The 27,120-nt window shown below is 37.5% G+C and overlaps 1 protein-coding gene across 6 annotated transcripts in view; it reads left to right on the forward strand.

Annotated features, from left to right (window-relative positions):
• Nucleotides 1-27,120, forward strand: part of SLC44A5 (solute carrier family 44 member 5) — a 370,056-nt gene that overhangs the window by 174,844 nt on the left and 168,092 nt on the right. For 2 of the 6 annotated variants that reach the window (XM_058716938.1, XM_058716939.1), the window contains exons 2-3: nt 4,499-4,540; nt 7,961-7,991. The exons of 2 other annotated variants lie outside the window; for them this stretch is intronic. In XM_058716938.1, coding sequence (XP_058572921.1) covers nt 4,529-4,540; nt 7,961-7,991 — 43 coding nt within the window. In that variant the 5' untranslated portion in view covers nt 4,499-4,528. The remainder of the gene's footprint in view (nt 1-4,498; nt 4,541-7,960; nt 7,992-27,120) is intronic. 2 more of the 6 variants (XM_058716936.1, XM_058716937.1) reach the window with 1 other exon arrangement.

The raw sequence follows: 27,120 nt of genomic DNA on the forward strand, positions 1-27,120 counted from the left end.
TGGGCCTTTTATAAGGCGGTCAGTGTGTCCATTTGCCCCCCTTCTTGCTCCTCCAGCTGCAGCTCACATCACTCAGCCTCTCACCCAAGTGTCTTCCAACCCTACTGGCTTTGTTCATGTTCCCCATAGTTGCCAGCTCCTTCCTATCATAGTGTCTTTGCCCATGCTATGCCCTTTGCCAAGACTGCACACCATTACTCATCCTTTAAATTTCTGGTTTATTGCCCTCATACAATATACTTCTTCATAGCAACTATCATATCACATTTGCAAGTAAAGAATTATTGTTGTGCTTATTTGCTTAAAGTTTCTCATCCTGATGCATTACAAAGAACTCCATGAGGACAAGGAGGGATTCCTTTGGTTACCTATGTAGTCTCGGTGCCTAGCATAGTATTTGATACTGAGTAAGAGGCCAATAAATCCTTGCTAAATGAATGACTAAATTATGGAAGGAAGGAAATAATGACTTTGTGGACACAGTTGTGTCCACACCCTGGTTCCAGTTCTCCCTTTCAGCAAGACTGGTTTTAACAGCCTCTTTTTCAGATGATACAGGCTTAGTATCACATCTGTCCTGGGCTTGCAGACTGCCAGGTCTCTGTAGCAGGGGTTAATGAAGCCACAACACGGTGCGAAATGATGTCAGCTGTATTGGCTGACTCTACATGGCCAGCCACCTGCTTTCTTGCAGTATACTGAGTAAGCCAAGTACAGTTTGGGTGGGCAATGGCACCAGAGGTTGGCATGCAGGACACAGCAGTGGAGGTTCCAGCCACCAGAAATTCAGATAAATGGCAGCATCATGACTCTGAGTATTTTTATATTCAGACATATCCAAGCCAATGCGTTGGAATACTGCAGTATAAAATATTTTTTTATCACTATAAAAGCCATTTTATGCACATTGTAGAAAGTTAGAAAATATATCAAAATAAAATTAAATTAAATAAATTACCACAGCTACAGTCACCCACACATACAACCTTTCTCATATTTCCTTCCAGATTTGTAGTATTTGTTTATGAGAGATTTTGCTTTTTATGCTGTTTGCTACCTGTTTTTTTTTTTTTTTTTTTTTTTTTTTGGTAAACAGTTTCCACTTTTCCAGTTCAACAATGTTAATTTTATCTTATATTCATCCTATATTCAGATTTCCCCAGTTGTCTCCCACAAATGTCTTTATAGCATTTTGTCCATCTCAGGATCTAATCTAGTCCAGACCTTGGATCTGGTGGTTATGTCCCTTAGGTCTCTAATATTCAAATTAGCAAGGTCCCTTTTTCTCCTAATATTGACATGTGGTCCTGTCAGTTGTCCTGCAGAATATCTCATTTTCTGGATTTGTTTGGTTCCTTCCCAGGGGTATCATTCACATTGTTTCTTTATCTCCTGTATTTCCTATAAAATGTAGGTTAGGTTTTGATGTATTCCTGTTAAACATTTTTGGACCAGAATACATTCTACATATGCTGTATGATTTCCAATGCATCACATCAGGAGAAACATAGTATACGGTTGAATCACTATTAGCAATGCTGAACCTGAATGTAGGACTAGGGGCCGGGTTCTTTTTAAAAAGATTCCAGACTGACACAGCAAGAGTGTGACTCTCACCAATTTCCAGCCTGGCTTTGCTCATTGCTAATCCCTCCTCCATCCCTATCTCCAACCTGTCTTCATCCCCTTAGTACCCTTCAAGCAGGTGCCTACATAACTCAGTTGGTTAAGCGTCCAACTCTGGCTCAGGTCATGATCTCAGGATTTGTGGGTTCAAGCCCTGCATTGGGCTCTGTGCTGACAGATAAGAGTTGGAGACTGCTTCAGATTCAGTGTCTCCCTCTCTCTCTGCCCCTAGGCTCTGTCTCTCTCTCTCTCTCTCAGAAAAAAAATAAACGTTAAAAAAATAAAAAAAAAATAAGGAAGACCCTTCGAGCAAGAAAGACAAAAGGGAATGAAGGTGGTAAAAGGCACAGCAATCAGATTAGGAAGGGTAGTCCAATAGTTCCCATCTCCAACTACATACTGAGGCTACTGCACTAGCCATAAGTAGGCAGGATGCATATCCAGGAGCTGATCTCATTTGAGATTCCAGTCTTCTCAGCTATTACCAGGGTCAAAATAATTTGGCATTGGTGTTTGTACACATCCACAAGACAGTCTGCATGATGTATGGATGTTCTCGTACTTTTTAAAAAAGATATAAGGTTATACAGAAAGCTGGTTCTACCATTTTATAAATTGATCACACCAAAAAAAAAGAGACAAAGAACTTTGATTTTTTAACTCACTGTGCAAATTCTAGGAAGAAGGAGTCAAAATTATATTGTATGATATTCTATCTGGGTAAGGGAGACCAGCACCTAGGTCTGCTTTGTTGTTTTTAAACAATGAGATTATGCAACCTTGGTACTTTCAACACTCTGAGTTTCCATATACCCTATCTGTAAAATGGGAATGCTTACACTTTTAGTCCATAGTTGCTGAGGATTTAACTGTGTCTGTAAAGCACCTACATTGCAGGAGTAGCTTATTCCCTTCTCCATCTGCTGGGGCTGAGGTTACTGCTCTGCTTCCTGCCATACCCAGCAAGGATTCCAGTGGGCCTGAGCCTGTGGGTGGAGTTCATTAGTATATATACCTGGAGGAGTTGGGAAAGATCAGAGTAGGGAGCTTGAGGCAGGGGCTAACCTCTGTTACTGCACGAACTAACATTTGATTAGAATAGTACGTTCTTAGGCCTTTTACAAAAAAACATTGCGACATCTTTTTTAAAATATGAAATTTTGTGGGGCGCCTGGGTGGCTCAGTCGGTTAAGCGGCTGACTTCGGCCCAGGTCATGATCTCGCGGTCCGTGAGTTTGAGCCCCACGTGGTCGGGCTCTGTGCTGACAGCTCAGAGCCTGGAGCCTGTTTCAGATTCTGTGTCTCCCTCTCTCTGACCCTCCCCCGTTCATGCTTTGTCTCTCTCTGTCTCAAAAATAAATAAAAATACGCTAAAAAAAAAATTAAAAAAAAATAAATAAAATATGAAATTTTGTTGTTTTTTATTATTTGGGGGGATTTAAAAGGCAAGTCTAGTTACTTAGGGCCCAGGAACAGGAATGAAGCAGTTGATATTGGATTTTAATATTTTATTCTATCTCTCAAGTACTCAGCCTTCAATATACATGCTTTTAGGTCTAATAAAACAGTGAGAGATGGCCATTCTTATTTGGGGGGCTTTCTTTGGCTATATACCCCCCATGTAAAAGCTGGGAAATCAGTTAATGCTTATCATTCAATGAATGTGGTCCAGCATTACTATTTTAAAGGAGGTGTGGTGCAGGATGAGGGGAGTCCTAAAATTTTTGTAAATTATCTTTATTTTTGTGATCCATTTGAGTGCTAGAGGCTGGAAGTTGTACTGGTTATGAGTGGACATTGGAGCCACATAAACCTAAGTTTGATTTTCAGATCCACCACTTACTAGCAGAGTGGTGACTAAGCAAAGATTAGACCCGAAGCACATTGCCTCTGGGAACTTCAGCTTTTTATTTTTAGAGGAGAATTGATTACTCTGACTAAGGCAATGGTTGTTGTGAATATTAAAAGAAATAATGTAAATGAATCATGGCACCTAGTGTATAGTAAGTATTCAAGAATTGGTTGCTATTTTAATTATCATTATTTTTCCCAGTGAACACAGTTTACAAATGCTCACTTTCTCTAGAATCTTTATCCCAACTCTGACTCTCAATGGTTTTCTATTGTTAGATTGATGTGAAACATGGATGCTTAGATCAAGGGTTGTAATTTCTGCCCATCAATTCTATAGTGAGAATGCTTTTCGTTAATGGCTTGACAAGGCTGATAAAGTAACAGAGAATGGAGCGTTCATAGAAAGCATTAATATTTTTGTTTCCCATATGGATGGGATTATTTGAGCAATAAAACTTTAGTGTGCTATCACTGTTCATTATGGAACTTGCCACATCCACCTCCCCCACATGTAATGTGGTTCAATTGTGGCTGCAGAATTTGAGTTACATCTCTTCTCTGTAGTCTATACTGGCTATTCTGCATGTAGTTGAAAGTATTCAATGCATATTAAGTTTTTCATGACTAATGCATCTTCTGAGGTTTAAGCAGAAGCATAAAATGAAAGTAAACAAAGTGCCTTAGTTCTTGGTGCTGAATTTTTCAAGACTGTACGTATCACCTTGTACAAGGCATGGATGAAAATGGAAGAATTAAAAACTTTATTCCCCCACCCTCCAACCTCTAAACCCAGTATCTTTGTGCAATTTTGTTTTTAACTTCCTAAGATTAACTTCCACATGATTAGTGACTATGGGCATTAAGTATCTGTTTAGCTAGTATAATACACCTTATGTTATTCTCTGTGTTAAGGTTGAAGAACTAGGATTTCTTATGGTAGGGAGAGATGGGTATAGAGCTTCGGAATCACTGATCCCTACAAATAAAGATTTGCTTGCCCTTTGTTTTTTTTTCCTAGAAGAAACATCAGACACTACTTACTTAGAAGATGATACCTATGGTAAGTCATTGTCTGAGTGTTAAGTGATAAGTTAGTCTAAGAATTCTTCATGACAGTCAGTCTATTAAGGAATATGATTCTTTCAAAATCTAGGAACACCTAAATATTTGATTGGTAAAGACTAATTACTGAAGACTTTTTTGGTCCTTCTTTCAAGTGGCTGATTTCTTCCTCCTGAAGGGATTTCCTCTCTTAGAGCTATATAAAAAAAAATCCCTCAGGAAGAACATCTTATAGCTGCTGATGCTTCATTACCCCAGGTCATCCCATACATCTTGCTTTCTTTCCACCCTTGAATCTCAGTTTATGACCTTAACACATATGTCTTATTTAAATCTCTTTTTATAATAAAGATCTCTATTGTCAGGCCTCTTGGCTGTTTCATGACACTATCTTACCCAGTCCTCTTTTTGTGACATCTGGCTCACACCTTAGCCCCCTATAGTTGAGTCTTACTACTCAAAGTGTGGTCTGTGGAGGGGTGTGTGGGTGGCTCAGTCCGTTGAACGTTGGACTTCAGGTCAGGTCATGATCTCCCAGTCTGTAGTTTGAGCCCCGCCTCATGCTCTGTGCTGACAGCTCAGAGCCTGGAGCCTGCTTCAGATTCTGTGTCTCCCTCTCTCTCTCTGCCCCTCCCCGGCTTGCACTCTGTCTTTCTCAAAAATAAATAAACATTTAAAAAAAGAGAAATTTAAAAGTTGGTCTGTGGACCAGACCAACAGCAGGGAGCTTGTTAGAAATGCAGAATCAGGCCCCGCCCCAGTCTTACTGAATCAGAATCTGCATTGTCAACAAGATCCTCAAGTGATTCATTTGCAAATAAAAGTTTGAGCTGCACAGACTTAAATAATTGTTCTTCCTTTATGTGTTCTCATTGCCCCTGAGATATCCAAGTACTTCTCTACTGTGACTTCCAACATTCCTTGGATCCCAAATCCTCAACTGAAAAGGTTGTCACATTTGCACTTTCCTATCTCTGTTCTCAAAGCCTCTTTATTGATGCTTGTGTACTTTAATTGTACCTGGGTAGATTCTAGAGTTTGTGCTTAAACTTATATAGCATTTTATAGTCTTTAAAGTTCCCTTACACAGATTTTATTTGATCACATAGGATCCTATAAGGTGGAAAGATAGGTAATATAATCATTTGTAGAAGCTATTTTATAAATTTCCATTTGTGGTTTTCTAACCTTAGGGGTGAAAGATATACCAGAAGATATTTCCCCCTATTTTTGAAAAACATAGAAGCCAAGTCTTTTTTGGGTTATCAGGAGTCAGTGAGTTATTCTTACTCAAGATATATCATGATTTAAAATTGTGTTTTACTGTTCAATATGATATTATATTTTCATTCATAAACCTTGTCTTAATGAGGATAATTAGGACTATAATAAAATTGTCATCTTTCTGACAAGATTTTTGAGATAAATGAGCCAATGAAGAATAAGCACTTTACTTCTGATATAACCTGATATAATAAGCTGGTATAATAGACCACAGAGCACTGCTTCTGCTTGAATGAAAAGGAGTTTTCAAGGAAAGGGAGAAATTCCAATGTAGAATATTACCTTGAGATCTTAGGCTATTTCCATTCTCCTAGAGAAGATATATGTAAGAGAACTCGCTGCTAAATTGGAGGAACTGTTGGTTTTGCATCCCCTGAAAATGCATTTATATTAGAAGAAACACCTGCAGGGGCGCCTGGGTGGCTCAGTCGGTTAAGCATCCGACTTAAGCTCAGGTCATGATCTCACAGTTCATGAGTTCAAGCCCCGAGTCGGGCTCTGTGCTGACAGCTCAGAGCCTGGAGCCTGCTTCCCATTCTGTGTCTCCCTCTCTCTCTGCCCCTTCCCTGCTCATGCTGTGTCTCTCTCTGTCTCAAAAATAAATAAACATTAAAAATAAAAAAAAAAAGAAGAAACACCTGCAGATCCTAAGAGTGTTATACCCAGGAGTTAGGGGTGAATGGGTGAATAGGCATGGCAGGTGAATTTGGTGCCCTTTTCGTCTTATTTCTTTGAACCATTTACTCAACATTTAGATGTCTTTTCAAGAACCTTATGTTAATGAAAGCTTAACTGTGTTTAATAATGTAGGTGAGCTTGGGAGAATTGGAGTACAGTTGAGGGTAGACCATGGAAAACATGCTTCAACAGCCTCCTATTCCAAAGAAGCTGAGGCCCAGCAAAGCTGGTGACTTTATCCCATGTATTCTACCTCCTCTGCTCTTACAAGGAAGGGGAATCCTTGTCTCCTCTAGGCTGGTACCTCCCACAAGGACCTTGCTATGAAATTGTCCCCTCTCTCTCCTGCACTATTCCCACCATTGTATAAACATGCCTAAATATCAACCCCTTGAAATAATTGGTAAAGCCTCCATTGACTTTCCTATCATTCTCTACCTACCACTCCATTTCTTTACTTTTTCCCATAGGAAACTCCTCATTAGAGTTGTCTTTAGGCACTGACTCCACTTTCTTCCCTCTCATCCTTTCGTTACCCCACACCACTGGAATTGTATCTGAACTGCTTCAGGAAACACTTTATCCACATTTCCAAAAATGTCTATCTTGCTCCTCCAATGGAGAATTATTTTCTTTCTCACCTTATTCTCCATCAGCAACATTTGACACATCTAGCTATTTTCTTTCTTGCAATATTTTCTTCTTTTGCTTCCATGATACCACACTCTCTGGTCTTCTGGTTTTCCTCCTTTCTCTCTGACATCTCCTCTTCCTCTGCCCAATCTCTAAGATTTAGAGTCCAAATGTTGGGGAATCCCCAGTATGCATTTTCTCTTTTTACGTTATCCTAGGTGATTTCATCTCATCTCAGTTTTGTTTGTTTGTTTTACTCGTTTTTATTTTTATTTATATCCAAGTTAGTTAACATACACTAGAATATTGGCTTCAGGAGTAGAACACAGTGATTCATCACTTATGTATAATACCCAGTGCTCATCCCAACAAGTGCCCTCCTTAATGCTCATCCCCAAGACATTTCCCCTCCAGCAACCCTCAGTTTGTTCTCTGTATTTAAGAGTTTCTTACGGTTTTTAAAGACCATACACATGCTGCCACCTCCTAAATTTATATCACAGGCCTTTTTTGCTCCATCTTGCTCCAGACTGGTTTATTCAGCTTCAGATCCCACTAAACCCAGTCTACCTATCTTTTCATCCCTAATCCTCTAGTCTGACCATTTCCACTGTATTACTTCATTTAAACAACTGTCCTTTGTTATTTTGATATTTACAATATCCTCCTCACTGGTTTTCATACTTTAGCTATTGCCCTAAACATAGTTATGCTTTCATTAACAAGTCCATTCTCCACAGAAGAATCTGTTTATAACTACTCTTATATTCTCAAAATCAAGTAGTGAACTGAGCAAATAACCAACTGCTTTTTAAATTTTCAGAGCACATTAGGACGGCCGGTGATTCAGTTGGGTGAGTGTCCGACTTCAGCTTAGGTCATAGTCTCACAGCTCGTGAGTTCAAGCCTCTTGTTGGGGTCTGTGCCAACAGCTCAGAGCCTGGAGCTTGCTTCAGATTCTGTGTCTCCCTCTCTCTCTCTCTGCCCTCGCCTCTCGCTCTCTCTCTCTTTCAAAAATAAAAACATTAAAAATTTTTTTTTAATTATCCGAGCACAATTATATATCATCACAATTATGATGAGTTAATATTACTTTTTTCCTCTAATCACACTTTATTTAATGTACCATTTTGGTCAGTTTTAGATTAGTTAGTATATAAATGTAGGAGTCACAAGAGCAAATATTATATTAGTCCAATGGACAGTGCACAATTTTGGTTATTGGCTATTTTGCCCTTACTTTTTTGACCCCCACAATTTGCATATGACATTTTGACCCAATTTAAACCCGAGGATATTTTGACTATTTCTGTACACTCACATTTAAATCAGATTTATGCCAACATTAATGAACTTGGGTCAGTAAACTATTCTTTTATTTGGTGGGGGAAAATACCTTCTATTAGTTAATTTCATTTCTTAATTTTTGAATAGCAGTGTTAAACTATTTATGGTTTTATCCTTTTTTATTCTACTAAGCTTATTTTAATTAGACTACCATGTTTTGTGTCAATTTTAAAATAAATATTTGATTCATTGATTGTTTTATTTTACATTAAGATTCATCAACTTCGTGACATATTTTTGTGGATTTTACAGGATGATATGATTCCTCTATCAATTTTTGGTCAATAAATTTTTACCATGAGAAGTTTTAGTTAGTACCAATTCTATTTTTTGTTAACTATTTCTCTAAAAGTTTAATTTCTTCTAAGGTCAATTTTTGCAGTGTTTATTATTGTTAGTAATATGTGATTCTTCAACTTTTTTTATTAAAAAAGAAAAAATGCTTCACTATATATATATGCTTAGCATTGCTAGTTTTATTTTGACATAATTATTTCTACTTGATCTAATTTTACTTGGGTCAAGTTGTATTTTGTCTTAAGTGTCCTTAGGGTCAAAATGCCAGGATTAAAATATATTACGATAATCTTAATTGCTCCTTATTTTTTCACTTAGAATATCAATGTTAGCTAGAGCTGTTACAATTGCAAATTATTGCTAAAACAGGTTTGACTCCACATAGAAATTCCAGAGAGCCTAGAGACATCTTGAGAGGAGCATTATGTAAATTTAAGGGAAAAGGGCACATTTCTTTTTTAGGCAAAACATGTTATTTAAGGTTGACTTCTGATTCCCCGGGAAAGAGCTCTTTCCTTACCTTGGAGCTTTTATTTCCCCTGGCAATCCAAGCTGTCTTTCTCTTTCTCCGTACTATTGACTACCTCTTGGCACAAAATATTGCAATCAATTATTCCACATCTGTGTGAACAAGGGTCTTTAGAAGAAGAAACTGATTAAAATATATGGTCTCCTTAGGCTTTTAAATAGGACACCCTTCATTTTAGTTTTTGATAGTTTGCATTAAGTAGCTGCAATGTGTATTCTCTCCCATTATTAATTCTTGAAATGGTTTGGATTTTGCCTGCCTACTCTTCAAAATTATTAAAAACAGATAAAGTTGGCTATTCTGGAGTGGGATTCATTTTATTTCCCAAATGTTTTTTATTTTTGAATTTTCTTGAGAATTAGGAAAGCTGCTCTCCTGGTCTTTTATTAACAACAATACGAAAATAGTTGTGTATATAGCACTTACTCTTTGTTGGAAACTATTCTAAATCGCCTTACATATGCTAATTTACTCAATCTACCCAATGACTCTTTGATGTTGGTTCTATTTTCCCATTTTACAGATGATGAAACAGGCATAGGAGAGATTATGTAACTTGCTCAAGCAAGTGCAATAAAGATCGGACAAATTGCATGAAGTTGTCTATTTTTAAAAAGACTTTTCTTAATGAAAAACAAACTTCTGGCTCCTTGCCTTAGGAAATGGGGTGAGCCTGTAATTTCTCATTTACATATCCTTACAGCCCATAGATAGATGAAGTTTAAGGGATTTGATAAACTGGGTTTGGCTTCTCCACTTGTTTGCAACAGAAAAATGAAGTGATTTCTCCATATCAGACTGAGACCACAGCTCCAATCCCACTCACTTCTTTTTCCTAACATGCCTCTTAGTGTAATTCTTCCCTGTAGCACATGCATGGTACTTCATAGAGCCAACAAAAATGGTCATATTACTAAGGAGTTGGTGGCCACAAACTATATTCAGATGAAATTTATTAAATTCTCAGTTTCTTGTTCCTTAAACAGGGAAATTACATTTTCCCTTCCATTCCTGCTTTTCCCTGTCTCTGAAAGCACTGATTCCTCTCACTAGCCTACCTCATTCCCACTCTGATTTTGTATCACAGCTTTCTTTTTTAATATGAAATTTATTGTCAAATTGGTTTCCATACAACACCCAGTGCTCATCCCAACAGGTGCCTTTTTCGATGCCCATCACCCACTTTCCCCTCCCTCCTACCCCCCATCAACCCTCAGTTTACTCTCAGTTTCTAAGAGTCTCTTATGGTTTGCCTCCCTCCCTCTCTAACTTTTTTTCCCTTTCCCTCCCCCGTGGTCTTCTGTTAAATTTCTCAGGATCCACATAAGAGTGAAAACATCTGGTATCTGTCTTTCTCTGTATGACTTATTTCACTTAGCATAACACTCTCCAGTTCCATCCACGTTGCTACAAAAGGCCATATTTCATTCTTTCTCCCTGCCAAGTAGTATTCCATTGTATATATAAAGCACAACTTCTTTATCCATTCATCAGGTGATGGACATTTAGGCTTTTTCCATAAGAATAGACATAATTTGGCTATTGTTGAAAGTGCTGCTATAAACATTGGGGTACAAGTGCCCCTATGCATCAGCACTCCTGTATCCCTTGGTCAATTCCTAGCAGTGCTATTGCTGGGTCATATGGTAGATCTATTTTGAATTTTTTGAGGAACCTCCACACTGTTTTCCAGAGCGGCTGCACCAGTTTGCATTCCCACCAACAGTGCAAGAGGGTTCCCGTTTCTCCACATCCTCTCCAGCATCTATAGTCTTCTGACTTGTTCATTTTAGCCACTGTGACTGGCATGAGGTGATATCTCAGTGTGGTTTTGATTTGTATTTCCCTAATGAGGAGTGACGTTGAGCATCTTTTCATGTGCCTGTTGGCCATCTGGATGTCTTCTTTAGAGAAGTGTCTATTCATGTTTTCTGCCCATTTCTTCACTGGAGTATTTGTTTCTCAGGTGTGAAGTTTGGTGACCTCTTTATAGATTTTGGATACTAGCCCTTTGATATGTCATTTGCAAATATCTTTTCCCATTCCATCGGTTGCCTTTCTGTTTTGTTGATTGTTTCCTTTGCAGTGCAGAAGCTTTTTATCTTCATGAGGTCCCAATAGTTCATTTTTGCTTTTAATTCCCTTGCCTTTGGGGATGTGTCAAGTAAGAAATTGCTGTGGCTGAGGTCAGAGAGGTCTTTTCCTGCTTTCTCCTCTAGGGTTTTGATGGTTTCCTGTCTCACATTCAGGTCCTTCATCCATTTTGAGTTTATTTTTGTGAATGGTGTAAGAAAGTGGTCTAGTTTCATTCTTCTGCATGTTGCGGTCCGGTTCTCCCAGCACCATTTGTTAAAGAGACTGTCTTTTTTCCATTGGATATTCTTTCCTACTTCATCAAAGATTAGTTGGCCATACTTTTGTGGGTCTAGTTCTGGGGTTTCTATTCTATTCCATTGGTCTATGTGTCTGTTTTTGTGCCAATACCATGCTGTCTTGATGCTTACAGCTTTGTAGTAGAGGCTAAAGTCTGGGATTGTGATGCCTCCCGCTTTGGTCTTCAAAATTACTTTGGCTATTCGGGTCTTTTGTGGTTCCATACAAATTTAAGGATTGCTTGTTCTAGCTTCAAGAAGAATGCTGGTGCAATTTTGATTGGAATTGCATTGAATGTCTAGATAGCTTTGGATAGTATTGACATTTTAACAATATTTATTCTTCCAATCCATGAGCATGGAATGTTTTCCCATTTCTTTGTCTCTTCTTCAATTTCCTTCATAAGCATCTGATCCTGTCAAACGATGCAGAAAAAACATTTGACAAAATTCAGCACCCTTCCTTAATAAAAACCCTTGAGAAAGTCGGGATAGAAGGAACATACTTAAACATCATAAAAGCCATTTATGAAAAGCCCACAGCTAATATCATCCTCAATGGGTAAAAACTGAGAGCTTTCCCCCTGAGATCAGGAACACAACAGGGATGTCCACTCTCACCGCTGTTGTTTAACATGGTGTTGGAAGTTCTGGCATCGGCAATCAGACAACAAAAGGAAATCAAAGGCATCAAAATTGACAAAGATGAAGTCAAGCTTTCACTTTTTGCAGATAGACTCCACCAAAAGTCTGCTTGAACTGATACATGAATTCAGCAAAGTCACAGGATACAAAATTAATGTATAGAAATCAGTTGCATTCTTATACACTAATAATGAAGCAAAGCAAAGACAAATAAACTGATCCCATTCACAATTGTATCACAGCTTTTGGGTGCTGCTCAGCTTCCTGTTTGATCTCTGCAGGAAACCAAGATACACCTGTGAATTTCCCTTGAATGTTCTGAATACAACCTATATGTAATAATCTCTCCTGAGGCTGCTCAGGTTTCTGCTTCAAACTTTATTGCTTCTGTCCCTTCTCTGAAGCCTATGAGACCAACTCTGAAGCTTCCTGGTACTCCACTCTCTCCACTTTAGAACAGGAAAGTCTGGGTAGGCTGTATCCTGAATTCACTATTTCTTGATCTTTGGCAGTTATAGGCATTTTTATTCAACAAGCATTTATGCAGGACCTAACATATGCCAATAGTTTTAGAGCCTGAAGAAATTTAACGATCATCTTCAATCCCTCTGTTTTCAGGTTGAGAGACTGAGTTTAGAAGGGTTAAAGAACATGCCCCAGATCCCTCAGATTGTGCTGGGCCAGGATTAGGCTCCGATCTTAGAACCTGGGCTCTTTCAACATGATGCTTTTTTGTGTTTATACTTTTAATTTGTGGTTTTTGGTTGTACCTAGACTTTAAAATATTCTTAAATTTCCCCTAAAAGCTTAAAAATGTTAACAAATATCCCCTTGCTTTTGTAACCAGATAACAAGGATGCCTTATTATGCAAAATGGGTCTAGATCCCTACCTTATGTTTACAATCAGAGATCCATGATACATATTAACAAGAGTCCCCATTCATTTATTTCTGTCTACTTTTATAGCTACATATTTATCACACAGTTTGGTGTGCTTTTATAGGCTAGAGTGGGAAGAGAACACTTTAGTACAAGGGCAAGAGGTCAGGAATACTTATTCTACATAAATTGCATGGAAGAGGTCACCTTTAGGTATTTATATAAACACACCTTGGCCATCTTTGCAATAAGAAACAATGCTTGGGAACATTCTGATCAACATCCTGCCTGAGTTAATTCCAAGAGTTGGAGAGATGAAAATAATTATAAAGAGTGGAATTGTTTTACATAAAATAATTCCAATAAACAAGTCACTAAAGTGATAGTCTCCCTCCTAAAATAGTTATTTCAGTTGTGGATAGGTATAGGTGGAAGTTAGGAGCTATGAATATGAGGAGCCCAGAAATTCTTTCCTCCTAGAACGAAAGGAAAGTCTATACTGTTAGTTTTAGCAACTGGACATTCTTTGCCAGGTTACTAGGTCTGACTTTTAAAGCCAGAGGGTGGAGTGTTTACAAATATAATTTCAGGACCATCCTTAGTGGAAAAGATTTCCACTTAAAAAAATTTTTTTTAATGTTTATTTATTTTTGAGAGAGAGAGAGAGACAGAGACAGAGCATGAGCGGGGGAAGGGCAGAGAGACAGGGAGACACAGAATTCCAAGTGGGCTCCTAGGCTCCAGGCTCAGAGCGCTCACCAGAGAGCCAGATGTAGGGCTCGAACTCATGGACTGCAAGATCATGATCTGAGCCAAAGTCGGATGCTTAACAGAATGAGCCACCCAGGCCACCCTCAATTTCACTTTTAAACATTAATAGTTTCTTTGCTCAGTGCTTGCTGAGAAAACTGGATAGTTTACATGGGAAAGTATGATTGGGGCTTGCAGCTATGAGCTGAAAGTAGTAACATGGCAAAGAAACAGGAAACTTTAAAGCCTGGTATTTGGTTAACCTGGTCCACTTTTATTTTTCAATCCTCTGGTGAAGTTTTATCTTTCCTTTCTTCATAAGCTTAGCTAACTTCTTCAGTTATTGACAAAGAAAGCTATTTGTTTTTTGTATTGATGAAACAACAGAATGGCATTTAATTGGAAATGTGAATAAAGAATGAATAAATTTTGATTTTGATTTTAAGTAATAATTTGTGTGCTGAAATTATTATTACAAAATTGAAAATCAACCTCTGTTTGGAGATTGATTTAAATTGTCTTAGAAAATGAAATAATGATACATTCTCAAAATAGAAAGTTCTATCATGGCAGATTCTTTCTGCGAATCACTGTTATCATCTCAATTGTAATCATTGCATTGAAAAGAACAAGTAATTATTCCACACCAGTTCTTTCTTCTCTTTGTTTTAGGAATTCCTAAAAGTTTTAATCATCCTTAAAACCAAAAATACAAAAAGTAACATTGTTTAAAAATATTTCTGGGGCGCCTGGGTGGCTCAGTCGGTTAAGCGTCCGACTTTGGCTCAGGTCATGATCTCGCGGTCCGTGAGTTTGAGCCCCGCGTCAGGCTCTGTGCTGACAGCTCAGAGCCTGGAGCCTGTTTCAGATTCTGTGTCTCTCTCTCTCTCTGCCCCTCCCCTGTTCATGCTCTGTCTCTCTCTCTGTCTCAAAAATAAATAAACGTTAAAAAAATTTAAAAAAAAAAAAATATTTCTGATATGATGCTTAACAGATTATTTGTTTTATACTGAAGTATGTAAGTAGTAAGAAGGGAAGGAATTACTTTTGCTTTCTTTGGATGTCTTGCATAAAACCATAAGAATATGAAAGATGTGTGCCAGCGAGGCAAATCTCCATTGGACTGTAGGTTAGTATTGTTGACAAATTTTAATGTGCATTTAACTGGTTACTACTTAATGTTCCATACGGAAACCTTTGTGTTCTGAAATAGATTGCAGCAGAGTGTCTAAGCAGTAAACATACAGAACATTCTCATAGTTGCATATGCCTCAGGGAGCAGAATTCCCTTTGACAATAACAGACATCTTTGGGAATACATTTTCAGGACACCAGTGTTTGATTTTGAGCATTTGCTTTGAATTTGTGGAGTGTTGTGTATGTATACAATGTGAAAGAGAGAGGGAGAGCCAAGACTGATTTTATTGTTATATCAAGGTACCCACTTAAAGCAGACTTTACAAACATATCTTCCAAAAAAAAAAAAAAAAACAGAAAACCCCCTGAGTTTATGCCACCTATGCCAGAGCCCATTGGGATCTTCAGAACAAGTAATAACTCAAGTCAGTGATTGTGACAAGGACCTTGTCCTTGATTGGTCAGATGGTCTTGTTAAATGTGATACTTAGCAGGGGACTTTTTATTTTTCTTGATTGGTTACTCTGTCAAATAATTCTGGTTAAAGCAAAATTTCTTTTTTTAAATGTTTTTTTTTTTTTACATTTATTTATTTTTGAGAGACAGAGAGAGATAGTGTGAGAAGGGGAGGGTGGGGGAGAGAGAGAGGGAGACGCAGAATCAGAAGCAGGCTCCAGGCTCTGAGCTGTCAGCACAGAGCCCGACGCGGGGCTCAAACCCACGAACCATGAGATCATGACCTGAGCCAAAGTCGGACGCTTAACCGACTGAGCCACCCAAGTGCCCCTAAAGCAAAATTTCTTGATAATGCTGACATTTGATTCCAATGCCTGGCTTAGTGATGCGATACCAGCCTGAATAAATATTGACAAAAAATTGTTAGTGGTTTGTTAAACTTTTATAAACATAGCTAAATGCTCTTTTGAGAAAATACAAACTAATATATTTCCTAAGCATAGGGAACATGATGTAAAAATGCAATGCAAAAAGTTGGCTTTTCATATAATGAACACATTTTTTTAAGTTTATCTGTTGAGGGAGAGAGAGAGAGAAAGAGAGAGAGAGAGAGAGAGAGAGAGAGAACCACAAGCAGGCTCTGCACTGATAGTATGGAGCCTGATGCAGGGCTCGAACTCAAGAATGGTGAGATCATGACCTGAGCTTTGGAAATCAAGAGTCAGATGCTTAACCTACTGAGTCACCCAGGCACCCCTCATATAATGAATGTACTAAACTGGGTCTAAAATATATAAAGTTTAGTATTAGCACAATCACTAACAATTTAAGTGTATCAAATATGGCATGCATGCTAATCAAGCTTCTGTAATCATAACATCCCCCTTGTGCTTCACATATTCACTGCATCTTGATTTACATTGTTTCAAACATTTTTCCCCTAAAATATGTGCTAAAGAAACTTGACTGCTCAACCTTGTCTATTTTCTGTTCTCTTCTTCATATGTTTGCTAAGTACTTAAACTATGAATCAGATACAGTTTCTATTATGATACAAAGTAGCTTATAGAGTAAAAAGCTTTCCTAAGAAAAAGCATAGAATTTTTTTTTAAATGACACTGAAGAAGCACAGGACTGGAAAAAGAGTAGTGAAAAAGCCACATTAAATTTTAAAGGCAAATTATTGTTCAGCATTTCTAGTTTTGGAACAGGTTTTCTGGAAGCCATCATGCTTGTTGGTTTCTCTAATGAGATTTGAGAGAAAGGTTAAATTCAAATCAGTACGGTAAAACTAGCTGATGTGAATGTGTCATTAACTTTAGCTAGTTATAACCATATTTATACATTTTCCTCTCGTGTGATTCACTATTTCCTTGACACACTGAATTTCCCCATACCAAATTTTCCTTCCTTCACCCAGTCTCTCTCTCAACTTTCAAAGTCCAACTCAAATGCCACCTTCTTAATTTAAAGGCTTTCCTGGTTTCCTCAGCCAAATGTGAACTGTCCTTTCCTCTTATTTGTTATACTCCTCTTCAAAGCACTCAGTTCTTCCTGTGTTACTGCGTGTGTGTGTGTGTGTGTGTGTGTGTGCGCATTCCCACTTCTACACTGCAATTCTCTTCCTAAAGGATTTGTTTCTTTCTCATCTTTGTGTCTCTGGTTGTGCTTCACAGTGTTAAGTGATCAGTGAAATAAAATCAGTTCTATTTGATATGCAGAGAAAACTGTTCGGAGGTTAAAATCAACTTTGGTCAGGACATGTTTGTATTTTAAGGTCTCTCTGTCACTGAACAGCATCACAGATTGCCTAAGTCTCTAAGTTCAAGAACTGTTGGAGATGGGGTGTGTGAAGGCCCATTTGGGTGGGTGAGAAAAGCCCCAAAAGGGGTCATTTTGGAGGACAGAAAAGCACCAGAAGCCAAAGCCAAGAAAGGAAGATTAAAGGTTATCCCTTCTCTTTTTCTAAATTCTCACTAGTAAGATAAAAGAATATAGAGTGGGTGGCATGGGCGTGGGGATTAAAATTTAGCTGGCTTCTTAGGAAAATAGGAAGGAGAAAGGAAATTTTTCATTGAAAACCTAGGATGTGTCAAACATTTTACACATTTATTTATTGTAAAACAGTAATAATAATCATACTTTTTAAAATTCACGAAAATGTGATACTTTTTTGTTTTATTTATCTATTTGTATTTTTATTTTTTATTTATTTTTTTATTTGTATTTTTAATATAATTTATTGACAAGTTGGCTAACATACAGTGTATACCATGTGCTCTTGGTTTTGGGGGTAGATTCCCGTGATTCATTGCTTATAAACAACACCCAGTGCTCATCCCAACAAGTGTTCTCCTCACCCATTCTGGGCTGTCAGCACAGAGCCTGACCTGGGGCTCAAACCCACAAACTGTGAGATCATGACCTGAGCTGAAATCAAGAGTCTGCCACTTATTTGCAACAATGTGGATGGAAGCAGAGGTATTATGCTAAGCAAAATAAGTCAGAGAAAAACAGAAGTCATCTGATTTCACTCATACATGGAATTTGAGAAATTCAACAGATGAAAATAGGAGAAGGAAAGGAAAAATAAGATAAAAACAGAGAAGGAGGCAAAACCATAAGAGAATCTTAAATACAGAGAACAAATTGAGGGTTGCTGGAGGGGAGGTAGGTAAGGGGATGGGATAAATGGGTGATGGGCATCGAGGGGTGCACTTTTCAGGATGAGCACTGGGTGTCTTAAGTAAGAGATGAATCACTAGGTTCTACTTCTGAAGTTAAGACTACACTGTATGGTAACTAACTTGAGTTAAAAAAAAAAAAAAGGAGCAGGCTGCTTAACAGACTAAGTCACCCCAGCACCCTGAGTTGTCTTTTAAATCCATTGAGAGCTTTTTATTTCTTCATGTGCAGTAACACTGGTTATATTTTGTTGTAAAACTTCCATGATTTAGAACATGCATGGGAAATTTTTGTTTATTAAGCAGGTAATACCATAATTTAAGAGTTTTGACTAAATATATATTACTAAATATTTTTTTTTTCAACGTTTTTTATTTATTTTTGGGACAGAGAGAGACAGAGCATGAACGGGGGAGGGGCAGAGAGAGAGGGAGACACAGAATCGGAAACAGGCTCCAGGCTCCGAGCCATCAGCCCAGAGCCCGACGCGGGGCTCGAACTCACAGACCGCAAGATCGTGACCTGGCTGAAGTCGGATGCTTAACCGACTGCGCCACCCAGGCGCCCCTATATATTACTAAATAGATAAACACATCTTAGTAAGAGTGGGGGAAAAGTGAACATTAAGAAATAGATACAAATTTCAGAGACAATGTAGAAATGTTTCTCACTCTTGCACTGATACTAATCTTGGCCTAAGTGGAAGGCAGTACTGATCTCTCCTTGGATTGGTATCATTTTGGCATAGAAAAATGCCCAGAGCTACTTTTTACTTGAGAACATAGGGCTGCCTAATCCTGAGTCAAAAACAAATGTCTCAGAAATTCTGTCAAGTCCCTGGAAGACTGAGAAGACCTAGGAGGCTTTAGTTAAGAGTTCAAGTGTTGGTTGGATCACTTGATTGGCTGGACACATTGGTTGGAGCATTTGATTTTGTAAACTCTTGTAGCTGCCTTAATTCAGCTATCCCACCATTAGGAAGCCGCAGGAATGATTGGAATTGGCCTGTAACCTGAGTTATCTTCAACCTGAAGTACCCACCTGTGCACAACTGTGCAGACCTTTCCATTAAGCTGCTCTAAAAGATGCCACCTCAGTCCTCTGAGAACTTTCTCTTATGTCACTGAAATCAACACGGGAATCTATGGCTAAAGAAACCGAGAGCTACAGTGATTCTGCGCATAGAATCAATGTCTTTTAGAAGTAGAAACTGTACTAAAACCCCTCTAAAACATTTTACTCATTTAAAAAAATAGTAGTGAGAGGGAAAATAACATGTTAGTTTGCAGGCCTTTTTGGTAAATAAAATCTGAAAGAATTATCCTTAGAAAAATGTTGGGAATCTTACCCCATATTATTTCTTCTTTATGAACCTAAGGCTAGAGGTACCACCCATCCTGGCTGTCTTAAGCAGTAGAGGTCAACTGTTGACAGAAACATCACTGAAATAACCCAAGTGACTAAAAAGTGACACTGTCTTACTCCTGTCTTGCAAACTCATCATTATCTCTCTCAGAAAGCAAGTTGGAAATCTGAAAGGCTGTCAGGCTTTTAAAATATGAGAGCACAGCACTTCTTAAGTCATTTTTATGATGCATTCTGGCCAATACTTGCATGCACACCATTATGAAAAGCCTAACTGGCATCAGCCTATGTGGGAGAATAAATATAAAATAGTAGCACAAATAACTTTAAAAGGACAGCTTTAGGAGACACTTCATTACTTGTTCATAACAAATATTGAACCAGTGGCTACTATGAACCTGAACTACTGTTCTGGGTAGTGGAACATACAGTAGGAAACAAAACAAAGCCCCTGTCCTCTTAGAACTTGTATGCTAGTGGAGAAGACAGACCATAAATAAGATGACTAATACATAGTTGAAATATGACTGTATTTTGAACCAGAGAAGTCACTTGCTAAGGTGACACAGGCTTTGCAGCTGAAATCAAGATGCCAGATAGCTTGTTGTTCATGTCCATTAATTAAATGGACTGTTTGAATCTCTGAACTTGGACTACCTGAATGTCTGAAGTAATATGAGTATCTTTGTGGGACTTTCTGTTTGGAAATAGTAGAATTTTGTTTTCTTCCATGTTGAGTATGTGTGTGTTTCTGTGTGTGTCTGAGAAAGAGAGAGAAAGCTTACATATAGCTATATGAATCTCACAAACATGATGATAACAGAAGACTAAAAAAAAATCCCACCTCATATTTCATTTGTGGAAAGTTCCAAATAACCCAAATTAAATTATATTATTGAAGAGTGCATAGGAGATGATAAACTACAAGGAAAATAGGAAAAAGATTATCACAAATCCCAGGATAGTGGTTACCTCTAGCAAGGAGGTAACTGCTTAGTATTCCATTGTCTGACTATACCATCATTTATTTACCTTCTCCACTTTTAGTGGCCATTGAGTTGTTTTGAATTTTTGGCTATTACAAACAATGCTGCCATGAACATTATCGTTTGTATATCTTTGTACACCTATGCAGTAGTTCAGGATACAGTTTAGGACAGAAATTGCTCTGTCATAGGATCAGGTCATGCCAAACTTCCAAAGCGGTTCTACGGATTTTATTTTCACAGGAAGTGCATGAGTTTCCACTACTCCACATATTTGTCAACACCCCTTATTATCAAACTTTTCACTTTTTGCAAGAATTTGGAAGGTGTATAGTTCTTTTTTGTGGTTTCATTTTCATGTGCCTAATTATTAATGAGATTGAATACGAATACTACTTTACTATTTATTGACCATTTGGATTTCCTCCTCTGAAGTTCCTACGTAAGTCTTTTGCTCCCTTTTCTATTGTCATTTTTTTTCTCTTTGACCCATAGTTCTTTATATATCCTTGGTATTAATAATGAAATGTTATAGTGTTACTACTATCCTCTATGGATGTCATGTCTCTGTCTTTATTGAGTCTTTTGATGAACAGAGTTTCTTATTTTTGTTGTAGTTAAATTTATCGCTTATTTCTTTTATGACTAGTACATTTTGTACTATTGCTTAAAAAATCCTGTTTCTGAGGTCATAAAGACTTTATAACTTAACTTTTCACTTAAGGTCTTTCTACCTGGAATTGATTTTTGTGTCTAATGTGAGTAGAGCTCCAAGTTTATTATTTTTTTCTTTATAGATTGTCCTATCTATAGGACATTGTCCTATCACCATGTGTTGAGGAAAATGTACATTTACTGATTGTTTGATCTGTTTTATAATAGTGAGAAATACCGAGAAAATATCTTAAAATCTATGATTGTGGATTTTGTAATTTCTCCCTGTAGTTCTATACATTTATTTTTTATTTATTTATTTTAATGTTTGAGAAATAGAGAGAGAGAGCAGGGGAGGGGCAGAGAGAGAGAGACACAGAATCCAAAGCAGACTCCAGGCTGTGAGTTGTGGGGCTTGAACTCACGAACCACGAGATCATGACCTGAGCCAAAGTCCACACTTAATCGACTGAGCCACCCAGGTGCCCCTCTTCCTCTACTATTTTCAAAGTAATATATGCTAGTTCTACTCTTTTAAAAAGTGCAATATGCATACTTATTCAAATTAAAAATTTATTAATATTTCACCTTTTTCTATAAAAGAAGACTATAATGCTTCAATTCTTGGATTACATTCTATTATTGCCATAATTTTCTCATTTTATTTAACTACACAAGACTTTATTGTTATTATTTATATAGCCAGTGATCACTCCTTCCCTCCCCTGTAGTTCTTCACTCTTCATTTCTTCTTTCATCAAAGACCTTCCATCTGGGTCACTTTTTCTTCTCTCAGAAATATATGTTAATGAAGTTCTACTGATGGCAAACACTTTTTTATTTTTTGCTTGAAAGTTTCTTTATTTCATTCTTTTTCTTGAACAAATTGTCACTAGATATAGTATTCTATGTTGGCAGTAATTTTCTTTCATTGCCTCTCTCCAACATCTTTATTCTCTGTCCAGAAATCTGATTTGACATATATTAAAACTTTTCACTCTATGCTCAGTGTATCAACTAATCTTTGATATTTTCCATTTTTAGTTTCTCTCGTCTACATTCTGAATAATTTATTTTGAGTTACTTTCTTGTTTGCCGATTGTCTCCTTGGCTTTGTCTAATCTGATATCAAGCTTCTCCATGGAGTTTTACATTTTATCTATTGTGTTTTTCTTTTTTTTTAATTTTTATTTTTTTAACGTTTATTTTTTATTTTTGAGACAGAGTGAGACAGAGCATGAACAGGGGAGGGTCAGAGAGAGGGAGACACAGAATCCGAAACAGGCTCTAGGCTCTGAGCTGTCAGCACAGAGCCCGATGCGGGGCTCGAACTCACGGGCTGTGAGATCATGACCTGAGCCGAAGTCGGCGGCTTAACCGACTGAGCCACCCAGGCGCCCCTGTTGTGTTTTTCACTTCCAGACTTGATTTGCTTTATTTTTGAATCTGCTAGGTAGTTTTTCAAAATAGTTCTTCCCATTTATTTTTAAGTTTGTCTTGTATCTCCGAAAAAAACCAAAGCAAATCAAAACAAAACAGTAAGCATCGTTGTTTTATAATCTGGGACTAAGCATGTAAATATCTTAAGACTTTATGGGTCTATTTCTGTTTTCTATGTATTATCTAGTTCTTTCGTGGTATCTTGTTTCCTTAAGTAATTTATTATTTTTATTATTGTTTGCTGCATATTTTCTTTGGAAAATGATTTGTGAGCATTCTTAGAATAATATGCATTCCAATGGAGGTGTGTTGTTTGTCAACTGCCTAGGAATACCTACAGATTGCCCCCCATCCTTCTGAGAATACTTCACATACACTGCAAATTCAAATGAAGGTGTTCTCCCATCTTTCTGCTCAGTGTCAAGGTGATTTTGTTAAGGGTGAGGTAGGTTTCACTCTGAGGCTGTAGCCCTTTGGAGTTCCAACTTAGTGAAGTGATGTTTTCCTATTTGACTCCTTATCTTGAGTAGCCTCTGGTCCGTGTCTTCTGTTTCCCTTGCTCCTTGAATTTTTTTAAGTTGGTAAATATCTTTGAGGCTATAGTAGCTTTAGTAGTACCTTTATCTCTGGGTTCCCACTTTCACTTAGATTTTGGACTAGTATTACTTCACTGTTTTGTCAGCTTTCCAGTGCTATTAAGAAGATATTCTTTAAGTTTTATATCCAGAATTTGTAGTTTTTGTGGGGGTGGGAGGGAGTTGAACCTCTCATACTTTTAGAATTAGAGCTAACAGGTAGACTTTTACTTATGGGTTTATTTTCACAGTTTTATATTACTACCATCATGCCAGATTATGAGACAAACTCATCTTCAGTGTTAGATTCCCCTTCCCTAGTCTTTCATTCTCACCTCCAAATCTATCTAGAATGTAAAAGAAGTAAGATCAAAGTTTTCTTTTGACAATGAGCTCCAATATGTTCCATCTCTTTGTGAAAAATCCATTTTGTGAGGAAAAAATATTCATGAGCATTTCTGCCTCACAGATGCTATATAGAATTTACAAGTATAAAATCCAGGCTATTTTATCTTTGACTTGATCCAAGGAGACAGGACTATAGGAGAAAGTGAGATAAGTACTCAGGCATCCATTCCAAGTGATTATCTTGTTTTGTAACACATACCCACTCCCCGCCCCCCCCATCCCAGCCCTGAACAAGAAGAATCTCTCTCTTTCTCTTTTCTCTGAATGGAGATACACTTTTGGGTGGGTCATGCAGTGGGTTCTGTGTAATTCCTGTTGTCTGCTATTCCCCCTTTTGTCATTCTAAATAGCCAGTCTGACCCATTGATGAAAGACCATAGTTTACCACAATTTTTCCTCAATTATCCTGTAAGTAGAGGCATTCATCTAATATAGATTCTAATAGTATAGTTCACCTGTAGTTTTTATTTGTTGAATAGAAAGTGTGCACTAAATTGTGTTTTCTCCCTTACATTCAGGCCCAGGAATAGGGATGTTTTTCCAGTGATTATTATCTTCCATCTTCTTGAGTTGTGGCAAAAGTCAGAGTTAATGTGCTGTTTAATTTTGTTCTCATCAATAACCTGTGGACAATATGAGGAGGTAGGAGAGATGTTATCACTGGCTACCAAACTGTTTTATGCATTTGTGATAAACTGACAAATCCTTGCTATTTTTCTTTAGTAGTGTTTATTCCTAAGTTCAACAAAAAGTTTTTTACTCAATTATAATTTTAAGGAATTTTCTCCTTTTTTTGATTTTTATAACTATATAATGATGAAAACTCATTTCTTCTAAACTTTATTCCTTTACTGTTCTATTGGCTGAATTCTGCAGATAGAAAGGCAAGATGAAGTTACTTATTTTTTTATTTAGGGCAAGTAAGTATACTCTTCATTTTCTATCTCTGGTGGTGAAATTGTTATATTTTCTAGGAGGTAAGGGAATAGTGTCTTGCATTATAATGAAATGCACAACCTATGGTACTGAAAGAAAATAAGGAATTGCTCCAGTGCAATTAAAGTATGTCATGGCTCCTTTTTTTTTTTTTTTGAGTGCCTGATGTTGAGCAATAAAATACAAATATGGTTAGAAAGAAATATTAGCAACCCCAAGCTGATAACCTTCCAACTCAATTCATGTTCTTGTTTGCTTCTAGACTCTCTTTTTAAATCAATATTGATTCAGAATTTTATTCATTCTGAGAAGATATGTGATTATCCAATAATTCATGGCTGTTCTATAGCACAAATTCACTGCTTTGTGACAGTAGTCAAGAAAAATCATTTTTTCAGAAGTGCATTTCCAATGCCCCTAAATGTGCATCTTTCAGCACTGCCTATAAAATCAGTCTATGAAGAAGCAGCCCGAGTATTTTATATATGTTTTCTTTTGCCTGTTCAGTGGAAGTGGAGGTTGTTCAACTGAATGTAAATGACGCATGTTCGTATAGGGCAAATTATTTCAAATGGTGATGCAAACTTCTTAGAAACTAACACTGATTAGAAAAACCTTTCTTAAAGCAGGAGATTTGACATTCTTGATGTAACATAGGGTGATTTATCATTCCATATGTTTAGGAAATTACTCAGACTGGGAGAAAAACAACCATCTTAAGGTCATGGTACCACAGTATTGTTTGATTTGAATCGATGCTGAAGGAGTCTCATTTGCATTTCCATTAATCTTGCCATGTCCAATGTGGGGTCGTGTTTCTGCCCTAGATGAACTTCTGGAATGCACATCATTTTCTGCATGAGGCATTGCCTTCATTAGGTGATGAAACATGTCACCGTGCCCTTTATTTCACCCCCACCAAATGTGTTCCTTTGTAATGCTTTTGGGATTGCCTCATCCTCTCACTGCTGCAGCGTCAGTCAGGCTCTTACCATCTTATGTCTGAAATACAACAGCAATCTTCTTGTTGGTCCCTCTGCCTTAACTTTCCTATTTCTTCTGCATCATTCAGATGCACAAAAGGATGTCAATTGTATTACTTTCTCAGAAGACTTGAGGGGCTTTGTAAATCTTGCCCCAACTCCTGGTGTGTCGTTCTTCTAACTGCTTTCTTGTCTCCTCACCGAGGCATAGCTTTTTGCGCTGGCAGAGCATGTGCTTTTGTGTGGCTTTCCCAGTGGACACATAAGTATCCTAAAATTCCTGTCTTCCAAAAAGCTATTAAGTTACTCCATAAGTGTCACATCCAGCTTAGTCATGGAAACCTTTCTAGAATTATTGGTGTCCCTAAGGTCAATGTGAAAATTCAACTTAAGTTGGGTTGCATGGATTCTACACTGGTATACTTTGGTTATGAGGGTAATATACATGTATTTTACTCCTTCCCATGGTCACCCCAAAGGCAGAAATTGATTCTTTTTTCATTATGAAAGAAAAAATTTTTTTTTGCTATTTATCATTTTATAGATGGCATAATGGATGTTCAGAGAGAAAAATTATAATTCTCCCAAAATCATACAGTCATAGGTGGCAGAGATAACATTTGATACCACATAATTTGATACCCAATTTTTATTCACTAGTATGGGATAATGTCTTCATTACTTCCTTTGTAAGCTCCTACTGATCTTTTTGTTGTTGTTGTTGTTTAGTTTATTTATTGAGGGAGAGAGAGAGAGAGAGAGAGCATGCTAGTGGTGGGGGGCACAAGGAAAGGGAGAGAACCCCAAGCAGGCTCTGTGCTATCAGCTCAGAGCCTTATAAGGGGCTCAATCCCATGAACTGTGAGATCACGATCTGAGCTGAAATCAAGAGTCGGACACTTAACCAACTGAACACCCAGGCATCCCTCCTACTGGTACTGACATTACAAATTGAATGCTGAATTAATAGAGAGAGTAATTTTTCACATCAATGCAATTCTAGGAGTCTATTAACTTGCCTTTATTCCAAGTGAAATCTATCTGCAGTGATTAGCTAGTAATTGTCAAGGTTGATCTCCTATTTGTGTTTTCATTACCTAAATAAAAGATATGAATTCAAAATTACATTGACATTAAAAAAAAATTTACCTCAAAAACATTTATTGAGTGCCTGTTATGTATGTATATATGAGGCACCAAAGTAGGTAATAGCAATAGAACAATAACCAAACTCTGGTGTCTGCCCTAAAGAAGCTATGAATCCAGTAGGAGAAATAGTCATGTATATTAGCTTCCTCTTGTTGCTATAATGATTACCACGAATGTGGTGGCTTATAATCACACAAATTTTTTATCTCACAATTCTGGAGGTCAGAAGTCCAAAATAAGTCTTAATGGGCTAAAATGAAGGCATAGGCCCAAATGCATTTCTTTCTAGAGAAATGAATCTTCTAGGGAAGAATCCATTTTCTTACTGTTCCAGCTTCTGGAGACTGCCACATTCCTTGGCACACAACTCCCTTTCATCTTCAAAGCCA

The sequence above is a fragment of the Neofelis nebulosa genome, chromosome 2, assembly GCF_028018385.1.
Source record: "Neofelis nebulosa isolate mNeoNeb1 chromosome 2, mNeoNeb1.pri, whole genome shotgun sequence".
Lineage (NCBI taxonomy): Eukaryota > Metazoa > Chordata > Mammalia > Carnivora > Felidae > Neofelis > Neofelis nebulosa.